Here is a 15,329-nt window from a genome sequence, read left to right as displayed (position 1 = left end):
AGATTTACAGATAGGCAGACAAAAATGAAATCTTTCCAGCCCCTCGAGTGATAGCTTTGCTAACCCAGCAAATAAATTAAGCTTAGCTTCAGTTGTTGCAGTTAATTTGATTATTGAGTCAGTCGTGTTGAGTGGAAAATAAAGTATAATACAGTATTTTCTATTGTTTCACATCATATGAAAGAGCTGAATAATCACACTTTGGCCTCTCCTTTCAACAGTTAGAGGATGAAATTTAGCATTGGACCTTATGGTAGCTGGCATGTCTGACAAGAGATTCCAATTGCAGTTGATGTTCTGTTGCTATCATCTGTGAGCACTTGGACTTTAAATATTGTTTACAACACCTCATCTGGTATTTATATTGCTGGTAATCCCAGAATATAGTCTGGAACGTCTACTGAGGATATCGCCATTGTGTCACATCATACAAAGAGCTATTTAACGAAAACTATGCTAACATGAGACCTGGGTCAAAGTTCTTGAGCACACCTTGCACTTTACCTGGAGTTAATGCAGGTATTATGATTAGATTCAAGCAACTTGTAACTTTTCACAATAATTTATGGTAATTTTACTTAGATGAAATATTAGTGCAAACCAAGCAAAAGCGGATACAAATATCCTATGTTCTCACACATTGATGGTTGTGTTGCAGTCAGCCCTATCCCCGAGGCTTCGCCCCAGAGTGACAAAGCAGACCCAGTGAGTGCCATGTGCCAGCAGCTGTCACAGGGTCTCAACATGCTCTCAAACAACGATGACTTCCTGATCACCTCCAGCAAGGTAGGTTAATTCTCCTTCTGAGAATATTTTTCTTGGAAATTGAATATCCATAACTTGTATTAATAGACAGAGATGTGTATATTTCAAAATGATAATTTTACCCGGATTGTACATCCTACTAGCTGCTTCATTTGTTCTCTAACTCGTTTTCTCTTATCATCATTATCATTAAATATTTTCTTTGTTCCAAACAGTTAATTAGTTTAAATCTGTTGTAGCAAGTTAAAATAGCTGAGGTTTCTTGTATGGTTTAGGAAGGTCAATTGTGAATAAAATAAACAAGAGTAGCCTCAATACAGATCCTTGTGGTATACAATGTGTGGTGGTTTATAGCATTGCTTCATTTGTTAATCTCTACTATTTGACTTCAACCTCCTTCAATCCAGTTATGTTGTCCTTAAGTTAAGAGTTTTAAGTTTTTCTAAGAAATGCTCATGGCTGGTAATGGTCGAAGCCTTGTTTTGGACAGGACTATGGTCACATTATTACTTTCACAATTCCACAATGCTAAATTTTGTTCATCCTCAACCAAAATTCCGGTGTTAGTACAGTAGAGTCCTGCTAAACTCAAACTAACAAATCCGAGTATCCAGCTAATTTGAGAAAAATAATATTTCTAATGTTATAATAGTTGCATAAAGATTAGTCTGTCCTTATTTTAAGTAGATTTGTATACAAAATCAGCTTATTGGAATTGCCTTCATGAACACTTAACGACAATTTCTATTTAATTCCAACAAACTTGACTCCCAGGCAGGGTTTAAACTGCGATCGCATTTGTCGTAATTTGCGATAGAGCCAAGAAAATGCAACGCTGTTGGGAAAAGCTCTTGTAAACTTGTGACAAAAGTGAGAAAGAACAACTAACAGTGAAAAAAATACATTGCGTTTTTAAAATAAGCTTAATGTCAATGATCCTATACGATTATATATTTTGTCACCACATTTAATTTCATGTATATAAAATATTACACACTGTGCCTCGCCGCTAGATGACGAACTGTCTGGTTGGAAAACACCTGCTTACTCTCGGATCATAAAGTATAGGTACCCGAGTTTGAATCTCTAATAGAGCTAAAATTGTTACAGGAGTTACATTAAAATTTAGCTTCTTTACTTTTGCGTTTAGATGTATTAAGCAAATTATTTACAAACAATAACAGACAAGTGGTGTGTCTGTAAGAATAAAAAAAGGAACAGGTTTTTGGCGTTTTACTACTAAACCACAATTTTGAAAACTAATTATTCATTATTAAACCTGCCATTGGAAGCCCGAAGTCTATATGAAAAAAGGTGATGGGAATTGGTCAAATATACAAATGAATAATATTTAATTTATTACGGCTTCCTCTTGCTGTTAAGAGAGCATGATCGTTGCAACACCGCCCTAGGCAACTTGATGGTTTGCACGTTCCAACAAGCAGGCTCCAGCCACGTTAAATTACCAAAATCTGTTTAATTAAAGTGGTGTCAAAATCTAAATTTTAATTTGTGTACACACAAATAAATGACCTGAAATAATAATAATTACTTTGAGCTACTGAGTAACATGACCAATGATGAGTTTTTAACTACAGAATGCTTTAACTGAATATTTCATTTTTACAGTGAAATGTTTCTAAACAATTTTCTCTATACTTCTACATGCAGAAATAAACAAGCTAATTTTAGTTTTAGTGTAACCGTAATTTTTGCTCAACTAGTTAGCAATTTTGTTTTTTTCATTTGTTTCTCATCTTGCTCAACAAAATGGAACATTGTACGTGTTTAAACGTCTTGTCTTGGTGTCAGTAAATAGTACTGGAGATTTTTTGAGTTTATGTCTTAGTCAGATTTTATTTTTAATTGAAAAATGGTTTTTAAGTATAATCTATTTAAGCAATTTGTTAATGATATCTATTGGGGGTACTAATAGAAATGAATGTATTTCAATGATGTTTAACCCTAGAACTGGCAATGGTGTCACTCTGTACTGGCGGCTCTATTTTAACAGCCTCGCAGACGTTTCTTATAATGTATCATATTTCATAACTGTTAGTCCAAATATAAACTATTATATGTCAATGTATTCACAACTATATGGAGAGCATTATAATAACAATATCTTATTGTTTCCATGGAAACATATTTTTATTTTTTTTTACAAAATGTAAGAAAAATGTTTTTTGGAAATTTTTTTTGTAAATATTCCGTTGTGTAACTGCTTAGCAATAAGCTTTACATCAAAACCGAAATTTTGTCCTGATTCCAAAAATATATAATTATTGTAACTTTTACCTCAAAACGTATGTGTTACAGGGCTTTGTATGAAAAAGCACCCATATTTACTTATTTTCAAAAATGCGTATATTTCTAAATAAATATTATTGTTTGTGGGTAAACATAATCTCTTGACTGCATTTATACTTATATAAGTATGACAAATAAAAACAAAAAATCACCATACAATTTTATTTTATTTTGTGTTTTATATTAATAGACGCCTTTCGGTTTTTTTTTTTTTTTTTTTTTTTTTTTTTTTTTTTTTTTTTTTTTTTTTTGTAAATGTTTACAATAAAATGAAAAATTTTATTTTCTAACTAAAATTTAAAAAAAAATTACACACAATTCATGATGGCTGCTTAGTGATTTTTCACAAAGACATTTTATAACACCTCTCACTTTACACTTAGGAGGATTTTCTATTATAGCACTCATGTTTTGAGGTTATTATTAATGGACAATGCTGGAACATGTGATACTCTGCCTTGCACATTTAGAAGCATACTGAACTACTGTACACATTGATGTTAAGAAAATGGTGCTATTCTCACTACTTCCAATGCTATGCATAAAAATTGGTTACTTTATGGATAACCGTTGTATACACTTTCTTATTGGTTGTATAATTCCAATAAATATAGGTTCTTGTGTTTTTCAGTCAGCAATTGTGAACAGCAGTGTTTCCAAGAATCTTTTCCCTACAAGTTCCACTACCCCAGGTAAATTCTTTTTTAATTATTTTAATGTAAGTTAGTATTAACAATTAGTAATTCTAGGAGCAGTAATCCAAAAAATTAATATGTGGAATATAAATAGGTTGAGCTACTCTTAACTAAGTCTAGTAAATAAAAATATTGAAAGGTCTGATAAATAAAGATCACCAATATAAGCTGTCAGTTAAGTGACAGAGAAACATGGTGTAAAATAAAAATTGATAGGTTAGATAAGTTTTTGCCAACTTTATTTTTGAATTAATGATTTGTTTAGAGTTAGTAACATCTTAACCCTTTCCAATATATTATATATTAACCTCTTTCCATACTGATTTCCACCAGATCTAATTTAAATGTGTGCAGAATGCCTAAAAATGTAATATTTGTTCTCACTGATAGTTTTCACAGAAGTAAACAGTTTATTTTCTTCTACCATGGACTTTTCTATTGCTATGCCCAAAAATACTTACAGTTGCAAGGAAAAGAAGTAACACATGGATTCTAGTTGTAGCATAATAAACTACATTTGAAATCAAATACTGTACATACTTCTTGCTGTCATACTTTGTCCAACATCAGATTGGAATGACTGTTTGATGATGTTGAATCTCACCTGACAAAGAACTGAAAATGGTTAATAGAAGATAACTAGAGATGGAAATTTTGGTTGTTTCTCGGCAACACGTTGCAACAAAAATTTTTGTTGTTATTTCAACTGATAACAGGGTGCAACAATGTGCTATTTCTGCAACTGTTGCCGACTGACCATTGCAAAGCGGTTGTATATCTATCCATTCTGCAACGTTGTTTTAACGTTTATTTATTGAAATACAATAAATTACTAAAAATATACCATTATTTAACTATTGATCTTTGTTAGTATCATAATGTTTTCAAATTTTATCACTAAATCTGCTTAGTCGCATTACTATAATTTTTTTGAGTTGGGTAAAATGTTACAATTAAGAACAACCTTTTATGAATGAATCTAAAATGTATTAATAACATTTCTTTATGACAATATATAATAAATTAAAATTTAAAACACAATTTAAATTAACCAATAAAGCATTGCAAACAAATAAAAACTATTAACTGTGGTTGTATTATAACACTGATTAATTATTAACATTAATTTTATCATTGATAATTAATTATTTAAAACACTATTAATATAGTTTTACAGTACATATTTTTATAGTTAATTAGTAAGAAATAAAACAAAAAATTAATTGAAGTTTCTTAATTGTATAAGCATAAACGTTGCCCATATGATATCTTAACATAACTATAGTACAAACATGAACATAGTCAAAATGAACAATTTATTTTGTATATTAAATGTAATTGAATAATTTATTTTGTGTATTAATATAATTTACTCTAGGACTTTATAAAAATTATAAACAAGCTGCTGTTGTCGAGGTGTAGATAGATTTCCGGAGATGAAATAAGAATGGTCACTTTACAACTCTGTTGTTTATTATAACACTATTTCTCAAATAACTGCTGAAGAGTTTCGAATCTGCCCCTTTTGACTGTTTCCAGTTCAAGTTTACCATTGCTGTCAACGAAACAAATGAATTCATTGTTTGTTGTTATCCTGTTGCCAAAATAGCAAGGAGTTTCTTGTAACACATTGTGGGGATAACTGATGTGGCGCGGCAACACTATTGTTTATCCTGTTATGTTAAATAACACCCATCACTAAAAATAACCGTCTCTATACTTATAATTGCCTCGTTTCTGATAAAAATCTCTAGTCATTTCATTGAGTTTATCACCTGTATAGAGAAGTAAGATGTGAAAGTGATTGAAGTAATATAATATTGACAGGCAATTCTCGTCAACCAGGATAAATTTGAAAACCAGTTCTGTTTTCTTTTTAGTTATTCCTTTACTTACAGGCTAAGACTAATTCAATTGTGTGTTTATAATTTTTTTTATTACTGATATTTGTATTGATATAGTGATAAGGCAAAAGATAAACTAGCTATTGAAAACTGTGAAATAAATGTTGCATTATCATAATTTACCTGTCTGGTTAATTATTTAAATATATTTACCCAATGTAGTAGGATCCAGGTGAATAAATCCTAAAAAGGATACTGTTGATAGAATTGTTTTTCTTCCACTTTTAACAAAAGTTTGGAACAATTACAGAACTAACATCTAGCAGTGGAGTCAACAATGACTCATTTCTGGCGAAGATAGATGCGGTGAAACTCCAGAACCTCAACAACAGTGGAAGTGGTGGTGTTGTGTGGACTCCGCCACTGGCCCTAACACCTCCTGCCACCCCGCCCCTGCCTGCCTCACCCCTTCCTCCTGTCCGAGACCTGCCCCGCCCAGACCAGTGGTTAGGTAAGGTGGCGGCTGTCACCATGGGCAACTCCTCTCCTGCTGCGGGCCGCCGCGCTCCCATGCTGTCACAACACCTCCGGGCACACTCCCTCGGTGAGCCAGCACTTGCTAATACCTGAGCCAGTCTGTCCTTTTGCCAAGTGAACACAATTTCCAATGATTCTTAGTTCAAAATATTGTAACTGTTCTTAATATATGCATGAAATGGATAAGAACGTGGTTCACACTATGTAGCTTCTACTAGAATCGTCCAAGATCATATCATAAATTCTAAATAATGCATGAAATGGATAAGAACGTGCTCGCACTATGTAGTTTCTACTAGAATCATCCAAGTTTTTATCGTACATTCTAAATAATGCATGAAATAGATTAGAACAGGCTCACACAATGTAGTTTGTACTAGAGTCATCCAAGTTTTTATCGTACATTCTAAATAATGCATGAAATGGATAAGAACATGCTCACACAATGTAGTTTGCACTAGAGTCATCCAAGTTTTTATCGCACATTTTAAATAATGCATGAAATGGACTAGAACACGCTCACACTATGTAGTTTGTACTAGAGTCATCCAAGATTATATTGTATATTCTAAATAATCCATGAAATTGGATAAGGACTTGCTCACACAATGTAGTTTGTACTAGAGTCATCCAAGATTATATTGTATATTCTAAATAATCCATGAAATTGGATAAAAACTTGCTCACACAATGTAGTTTGTACTAGAGTCATCTAAGATTATATCGTATGTACATATGTTATAATGTGAAAACTTTGGTTTGTCATCAAATCTGTGTATCATCGTATCTGTATGTCACCATAATAGTGTTTTCTTCTGCAGACTAACATAGTAACATAATGGTCAAACAGAGAGTTTTTTAATCAATTTGTATCATTACCAACGCGCCTTAACATATTCAAGAGTTGGCATTTTTTAGATACTTAGTATTGAGAGGTAAAGCGATGAAATTCTGCTGTGGTAAGCCAGGCCATACCATCCTGCCACAAGCTTTGTCTACATCAGATCATGAAGTTGTTTCTACACAGTAGGTTATTTAAATTTGGCTGGTTCTGGATTGGAAGTATATTTTTCAGCGGAGAAAAGTATGTAACGTAGTTTTAGATTTGTTTTTGGTGTAAAATGTAACTACTTAGAAGAAATAAATAAGTAGAATGATTTTGTTTGAAATCTTTGAGAATTTTGTAGTATGTAAGACATTTGTCAACGTTAAATGTTACAAAGAGTATACTACTATGTTCTAAAGATTTAAATCTACCCTCTTCTTTACGTGTAAAAACCCCTAATACATTATAGAACTAAAAAGTGCAGCAATGATCAGATGATCTGCCACGATATCTCAGGAAATACTGAAACTGTGTTCTTGGCCTCTGTGCAGTGGCATCCCTTGGGTTCCATTCCTGTACCACTCAGATATCACTTAATTTATAACTTTGACTGGCAGTTCGTTGCTGCAATTTTAAGTTTTTTTTTTTAATGTATTAGGGTTTTTTATATTTGAAGAAGAGGATAGATTTCAATCCTCAAAACATGGTGTTATACTTTTCTATAATATGATGGTGAATGTCTGAATTCCTACTATCTTTTCAAATCATCCATTGTCAATAATCAACTTGAAACAAAGAATTGACCTTCACTGTATAAGTAGGTATTGTTGTTTCTAAAACCAGGACAAACTTCAGCATTTTATGTGATTTTTTTCCCATTTTGCAGCTACAATAATTCTTGTTTGATGGTTTACTTATCCAAAGTCTCATGAATATGTGTAAATGTTCAAATTTAGATATTTTTGGTAACAATTTTGACAAGTTTCCATGGAACATTTAAACAATATAAGCTGTAACCAGGTAACTTATTTTGCACTCACCTTGTTTTAAGTAAGGCCTAATTTTTCAGTGGTCACGCAAGTGTTTCATGCTTGGATACCAGTATGGTACTGGGAGGACCAATATGTGTGTGGTACCATTACAAAAAATACACATGTTGAGTCAAGCCGAGCTCATCCAAGTACTGAATACTATTCCAAGTTACTAATTATAGAAAATGTTGGGTTTTTTTATAAACAATGTGTTCTGTTTCAGGTTCAGCCGAGTCATACTACACCCATCAGAACACAAACGGTACTACCGACCCGTTTGACGCAGAGTGGGCTGCTATCGCATCTCGGAATGGCCAAACTCCAAGAAGTACCAACCCCTTCCTTTCTAACCCATCGTCTGCCACACCAGCGTCCATCAAAGCTTTTCAGGTCCACATGTGAGACAGGCCGCGATACGACTAGAGATGTGCGAGTTTTTACTTACTCAACTTTCTCATTTAAGAAAAGTAAAACTTTTTGTTTTATGTTCCTAGTATTCAGTTTTACCTAACCTAGAAATTAGGTTTCACATCATAAGTACCACAAATTTAATATTAGGACAAGTAATCAAATGTAAGGTCTTCAAATTTGTATTTTTACATTGCATATGTAAAATTACTTTTATCATAATTAATTAATTGAAATAAGAAAATATCTTGTATCTATTAGTTTTGGCAATGTAACCAGAAGTGTTGGTATTTTCAAAACTAAAGTTTTTAATAATTTATTTAAGTTAATGTTGTACGTGGTTCAAGTTATAGTGTGTTAAAGTAGAAGTAAATGACAAAATTAGTGAACGCACAAACTTGTATTATTACTTGAAACATCGGATCGTAGGTGTTATACTTCTGACAGAGGTCAGCTCTGAAGATAGGCTTAGTGAGGGGTTAGAGCTCGCACATCCCTTACAGTAGATTGTTATTTAGTCAGTAAGCTTCGTATTTTGTATTCTAAGAGGAAAAGTTGTGCTACGAAATGTTACGGTTGATAGGAAAGTCTAATGGTGTCGATACTTAAGCCTTTTACCTTGTTAGTATAAAGTTTATTAAAAATCTATACATTTCTAGTTGAAATTGTTATCAGGAAGCTGTTTACAGGAAGAAAGACATATCAGGCAATGCAGAGGTGCTATGAAATAAAAATACATTATTTTCATTTCTATATTTTTACTTGAAATATGAGGTACAGTAAACCATTTCTGATAATTGTATATTTATATTAATACATCTTTTTCCTAACATGAACAAAATTTTTAAAGAGCACAACAAATTACTTTCTTTCTCAATATTTTTGTCATGGCTCTCAAAGTTATAAACTCTATTATATAAACATTATAATAGAATCATGCCATGGTGAGGGCACATAAACCACTGCACTGAACATGAGTGAGGCTGTCAAATGATTCATCAATCAATTTTTTGTTCTAATGTCTGCCTTCTTCACTCCTATGAATAGTTCCTTAAAAATGTCTTAACATTTTTCAGTGCATTAGAACACCACATTTAATTTATTTATTCACCTCTAGTTATTGAGAGTTGACTACATATGTTTGAATAAACATAATACTATGGTTACGGATTCTCTTGAAATTTGTCGAAATAAGAAAGGTTCAGCGAATTGTTCAGTTTTATTTATTTATTTATTTATTTATAATTTTATGGCCTACATTGGACCACTTTAGTCACTTTATATTTTCTAGTCTTTCTTCTTTTATCCACCCAATATTTCTTCATCCTTTCCGAGCGTAATTTCCTTTCCTCCTCCGGAACCACTCTTCTATTCGTTGTTTGTTTCTTTTCAGCTGTAGTGTAGAGTGTTTGTCATTCAATATCTTCAATGTGTTTGTCTTGTGTTTTAAATCCTCTACTGTAATTTGTAACTCTCTCATATCTTCCTTTAATTCTGTGATCCATTTAATGTCACTTTTACTATACCACAGTTTTTCTACTATTTTCCTGCTAATTCTATTTTCAGGTGTTCTTAACAAATGCCCCAGAATGATATTCGTTTCTTTTTAATTATACTTGTAATGGGTTCTATATTTTTGTAGACTGTTTCATTGGAAGCTAGTCTCCAAACTCCGTCTACTTGATAGTTTTTGTTTAAGCAAGTTTCTGACTATTCTTCTCTCCATCTTAAGAACCTTATCTATTGCAATAGTATTTGTTGTTTTAAATATTGTTTTCACTTGCGTATGTAATTTGTGGCAGAGCAACTGTTTTGTAGTGTGTCTTAATTTTGTATTTATTGAAAGACATTTTTTATTATACGTATTCTTAGTAGCATGTTTAATCTTAGTTAGTTTGTCTATTTTATTTTGCCAAGATGGTTTTTCATTCAGGTTATAAGTGATTACTTCTCCTAAGTATTTAAATTTCTGCACAATTTTTATATTGTGGTTGTCCAACCTTATTTTATTTGCAAGTGGAGGCTGTGTTAATAAAACTTCTGTTTTTTCAAACGATATCTTTAAACCAATTTTCTGAGCTATATCTTGTTAAAGATTTAATTTGCTGGTTTGTTTCCTGAATGTCATTGGCCAAAAGAGCTAAGTCATCAGCAAACCCCAGACAGTTCAGATTAATGTTGTCCCTTTGATATCCAATCTTTATGTTTTTTTGGTTATTTCTTTCCCATTCCCTCATGACGTACTCTAATGCACAGTTAAAAAGAATGCGGTGATAATCCATTGTCACAGTCTTAAGCCAGTCTTTATCTGAAATGGTTCTGAAAGTTCCCTCTAAACTTTATTTTAGACTTTGTATTAGTTAATGTTAGTTCTATTAATTTAATTAATTTGGGGTGAAGTCCAAAATGTCTCAGTATTTTTAATAGTGATATTCTATGAATGGAATCATAGGCTTTCTTGAAATCAACAAATGTTATTGAGAGTTGTTTATTTTGTTTTCTATAATATGCCATAATTAACTTTAGTGTAATTATTTGCTCTGTACAACTTCTCCAAGGCCTGAATCCTCCTTGGTATTCTCCAAGTTCTTGATCTAGTTGGTCCTTAATCCTGTTTGTAGTGAATCTTTGAAAAAATCTTATAAGTACAATCGAGGAGTGATATACCTCTATAGTTATCCGGATTACATCTGTCACCTTTCTTGTGCAAAGGGTGAAATTATAGCTATAGTCCATTGATCGGGAAATTTCTCAGTAACCCAAATTTTCTGTAGTATCATATGAAGAGAGGTATGACTAGATACTCCAGCATACTTCCACACCTCTGCAAAACATTTGGTCTTCACCACCTGCTTTGTAGTTCTTCAATTCTTTAAGTACAGTTTCCACTTCTTTTACTGTAGGGGGGTTAATTATTTACAGGTTTGGTTTTTATTGGAGTATTAGTGTTGATTTCCAAAATTTCCTCCGGTTCCTTACAATTCAGGAGTTCCTTAAATGCTTCTGCCATTATTTCAGCATTCTCCTTATTGTTCAGTTTTATTGATAAGAAAATTTTATTTTTGTTTATTAATTTCAGCACTAATTTGTTTGTTACCAGGCCTTTATGAGGATCTCAACAAGATAAAGGGAAAGAGTTGGTACAATACAAACTGGATGGTAGAGATAAAATTTCTCCAGTCCAATCAGGATTTCTACGTATACTATATTTTTACTCAGTTGAACCTAATCACTGTGCAGTGTGCGGCTATCAGTGGTCTCTGTTAGGGTCTATAAAGTAACTCTTATCTATTTCATTTGAATTAAACAGGCACTCTGTGAATAGTTGGCAGTCTTAATAGTGCACAGTTCAAGCTACATGTCTGCACATCATCAATGGTCTTTTTAATTGGTCTTGCATAAGTTTTCAATGCCAAATGGCTTTTGAATTACACAGGATTAATCATAATTGTGTATATCTTGTAAAAACTAATAATTCAAAAAAACATGCCCAACCAACTATTTTGAGAACTTATCTAAAATATATCTTGGTGCTCATAATTTCACCCCACTAGTTTAAATCTGTAACTGTGTTCTAAAAATGTAATGAATAATTTATATGTAAACAAAATTTTTCATTTTATTCTTGTAAAACCTTTAAACTCCTCAAAAAACCACATTATGTCATCTGCATTCTCTCTGGATACTTTTCCTCCCTTACTAAAATCCGTTATTAAAATCTCTGTTATCAATAAATTGTATTGTATCTAGTATTTTTTGTTTAATTCAGTTTTCAAGCAACAATCAAAGCTTTAGAAGCTTGTGTTTTGTACGTACGAAACATGCAGTATTATTTATGTATGGTAGAAAGATTGAGAGTTTAAATAGTTTCATGCTTTATCATCGTGAAGTTTCTTTATGCATTGTTCAGTATGGCAGATCTTACAAAAAAATAGCCATTAAATATTAATTTATTGGTTTAAAAACCAAATATTTTGAAACAGTATACAGTATATGTTTTACTCTTTCCAGACATATAGTTAGAATATATCAATATCAGCCTAAAACATACCTTTGAAGAAACTACAGAAAACATAAAACACAAATATCAGTGGAACACAGTTCACAGTGCCAACCTACAGTCAGACATAGAAACTACTATTTATAAAAAAAATTACACTAGCGAATTCTGTGTACTGATCCTAGTACCAACTACAGGAGGCAAATAGGTTTGAATGGTCTTTAGTGGAAACTCTCATTACAATAATTTTTGTAGATTCTTGTAAAAGATGTATTAGGAGGCATGTAATTGTACGCACGACCAGATGAGGTAAAAGTTGCAGTCATGCGTAAAGTCATTGGACTCCTCATTCTCACACATAGTTTTAAATTGTATCTTCTTTTACATTAATTTGTTAAATGGATGATTAAAATTATCTGAATCGTCAAAAATTTTAAGTTAGGAATTATTAATTATGAACAGAACATTTCTTAGTGTATCCTAATGATAACGTAACAAAAATATTTACTGAATTGATAGTAAATTTTTTTCCCGAATTAGTGGACTTTTCTCACTAAATCATAAAAGTTCTTACTTGGACCAAAGGAAACTTATGTACCAAGTTTCAAGTCGCTAGAATCTTTGTGTCAAGAATTATTGCACAGCAGACACACAGACTAGAACACGATTTTAAAAAGGACCTCTCGGATAAGTAAGTTCTAAATTTTACATTTTAATATATATTACGTAACATGGAAATAGGGTATTGTATTTCATGGTAAATTGCTAACTTAATTAAATTTAAATGAAGACCTATTGCTTAAAAACAAGCTGTCAGTTGTATCAGTATTGTCATTAGACTATAGGTTGTTAAATTCAAGGCTATTGTCATTGACAATATGACTACACCTTTTCATTTTTTAAGGAACTCTACCTTCTCATTTGCAGCCCTACCCATAGGCAGAAGAGGTCCGATTATAAATATTACCAAAAGTCTTCTTTACTTAAAATTTTAAATCAAAATAATGAAATCTGTAGTAGTAATCTTGTAAAATAAAAAGTAATATTTCTTTTATTTGTTTATCAAGCAAACATTTAACGTTTTCATTTTCATGAAACAACATTCATTAATTTTCCTTAGCATCTCATTTTTAGTGGAGAATCCCTTACAAGCAATTAAAAAAAATATATAAACTGTTGGTTGTCTTGTTTTGCAAATGATTAAATACTTCAATGTTCTCTCAAACAAACCAATCAAGAGCACAAGCACTAGTATTGCAAAGAAAGTTATAATCTAAAATATGGTGCCTAATTCTTCAAGTAGTCTTGGTAATAGCTAAACATTTTCCACCAAAAAGGGAGAGTTTGTAACAAGAATTTAGAGCTAGTTGTTGATGGATAAGCAAGGTAATTCTTGTGCATTAGGCTGATATGTATGACATTCCTCATAGAAAGCATTTACATTGACAATTTAGTGAATGAATTTAGTACTTATAGCGACTTTATTTCTTAGTGTTTGGTGTTTATATTATGTAAGTTATTTAGTAATAGTTATATAAACTGTATATTTTTTTCTACGGGGAAATGTATTTAATTAAATGTGTACACAGTGTTTTAAGTTAGTTATATGCAATGTAATATGTATTTTATTTTTATTTCGTAAGAAGTACATAAAACTACTTCAGGTAAACTCTTGTGATATGTATTTTGAAAACAGTTTTGTATTATATTAAAACTGGAAATATAAGTTTTTAATGAGTTGTGTTTATTACGATTAATATTCATGTACTCTGCATATGTAATACTATGTTGCATCTTTAACCCTTTCAGTGCCAGAGGTAATAGAATCCATGCCAGAGGGTTTTTGGACGGAAATGCAAGGTTTTAGAACAAATTTCACCTTAAATGTTTTTTTACTACATAAAGTAAAATTGTATTCGCTTTAAAGGTTAATAATTAAATATCACTCATTATGTAAAATTTTGATTTATTTAAAATGTAAAAATCATTTTACACAATGTTTCTATGAAAAAAAAAACCACTTTGATGTGAATTAACTATTATAATATATATATATCTTGAAAATTCAATCTTTCCACGGTAAAAAAAATTAAAAACTCTTAAAAATCTAAAATAATATTGTAAAAATAATCATATTTTCAGTTTTTCTTTTTTTCTAAAACGTAAGCTTTTGAAATAACTTCACCTATAATTTGTCATATAAAAACTCCTTTTTGATTTGTATATAATTTAAAAAAATAAAAATCACTTCAGACAGTGCCTTTTTCACGGAAATAATAATTATTCAGTTTTAGGTGAAATAACTATTATTAAAAAATGTACTTTTAAGTTTAAATACTTTCATGATAGGAAAAAACAAGAGCAATTAAAAACAAGCAAAATCATGTATAATAACCCAATATTATACTATAAAAAAAGTTGAAAAATATAAGTGCTATAGTCTTTCTTTTAAAACATGAGCGTTCATGTAAAAGCTTACTACTAACTAATTTCTTTATGGTAGGCTAACATAGTTTTAGCATAAAAAATTACTTACTAGTATGAAATTGAAAGCATAAATAATCTTTTTGATGAAATTTAATTGTATGTCCAAGTTCAATAAGAATAAAAATGTGCAACCAAACAAGATATTTTTGTGATATTCGTCTACGATTCATTTGTCGTATTCGTATATGATTTGGTATTCGTCATGACACCGCCAACCAACTCAGAAAGAGTTGTTTTTTAGTTGTGTTTGTCATCAAGTGGTAGTACAAAGTAGAAATAACAATGTAAAGGCCTTTAGGCTGTGGTATGATATCAGCCAGTATCAGATGAGTTATAGATATACTATAAATGAAATAAAAATGGTCTTGTTCCGAGATTCCGTCACTTTTTGCATATATATGTATCGTCTCAGAGTGAGACTCTTGG

At 31.3% G+C, this 15,329-nt stretch overlaps 1 protein-coding gene across 5 annotated transcripts in view; it reads left to right on the top strand.

Moving 5' to 3' along the window:
* The window catches only part of LOC124356939 (protein numb), a 204,338-nt gene extending 194,676 nt beyond the window's left edge, over positions 1–9,662 (top strand). For 4 of the 5 annotated variants that reach the window (XM_046808253.1, XM_046808252.1, XM_046808250.1 and 1 more), the window contains 4 exons: positions 659–786; positions 3,707–3,767; positions 5,925–6,218; positions 8,232–9,662. In XM_046808253.1, coding sequence (XP_046664209.1) covers positions 659–786; positions 3,707–3,767; positions 5,925–6,218; positions 8,232–8,410 — 662 coding nt within the window. In that variant the 3' untranslated portion in view covers positions 8,411–9,662. The remainder of the gene's footprint in view (positions 1–658; positions 787–3,706; positions 3,768–5,924; positions 6,219–8,231) is intronic. The other variant, XM_046808255.1, reaches the window with a different exon arrangement.
* The last annotated feature ends 5,667 nt before the right edge of the window (positions 9,663–15,329 follow it).

This window comes from Homalodisca vitripennis, chromosome 3 (genome assembly GCF_021130785.1).
Source record: "Homalodisca vitripennis isolate AUS2020 chromosome 3, UT_GWSS_2.1, whole genome shotgun sequence".
In the NCBI taxonomy this organism is placed as follows: Eukaryota; Metazoa; Arthropoda; class Insecta; order Hemiptera; family Cicadellidae; genus Homalodisca; species Homalodisca vitripennis.
Note: the sequence above shows the minus strand (reverse complement) of the source record. Positions and strands in the feature narration are given on the sequence as shown.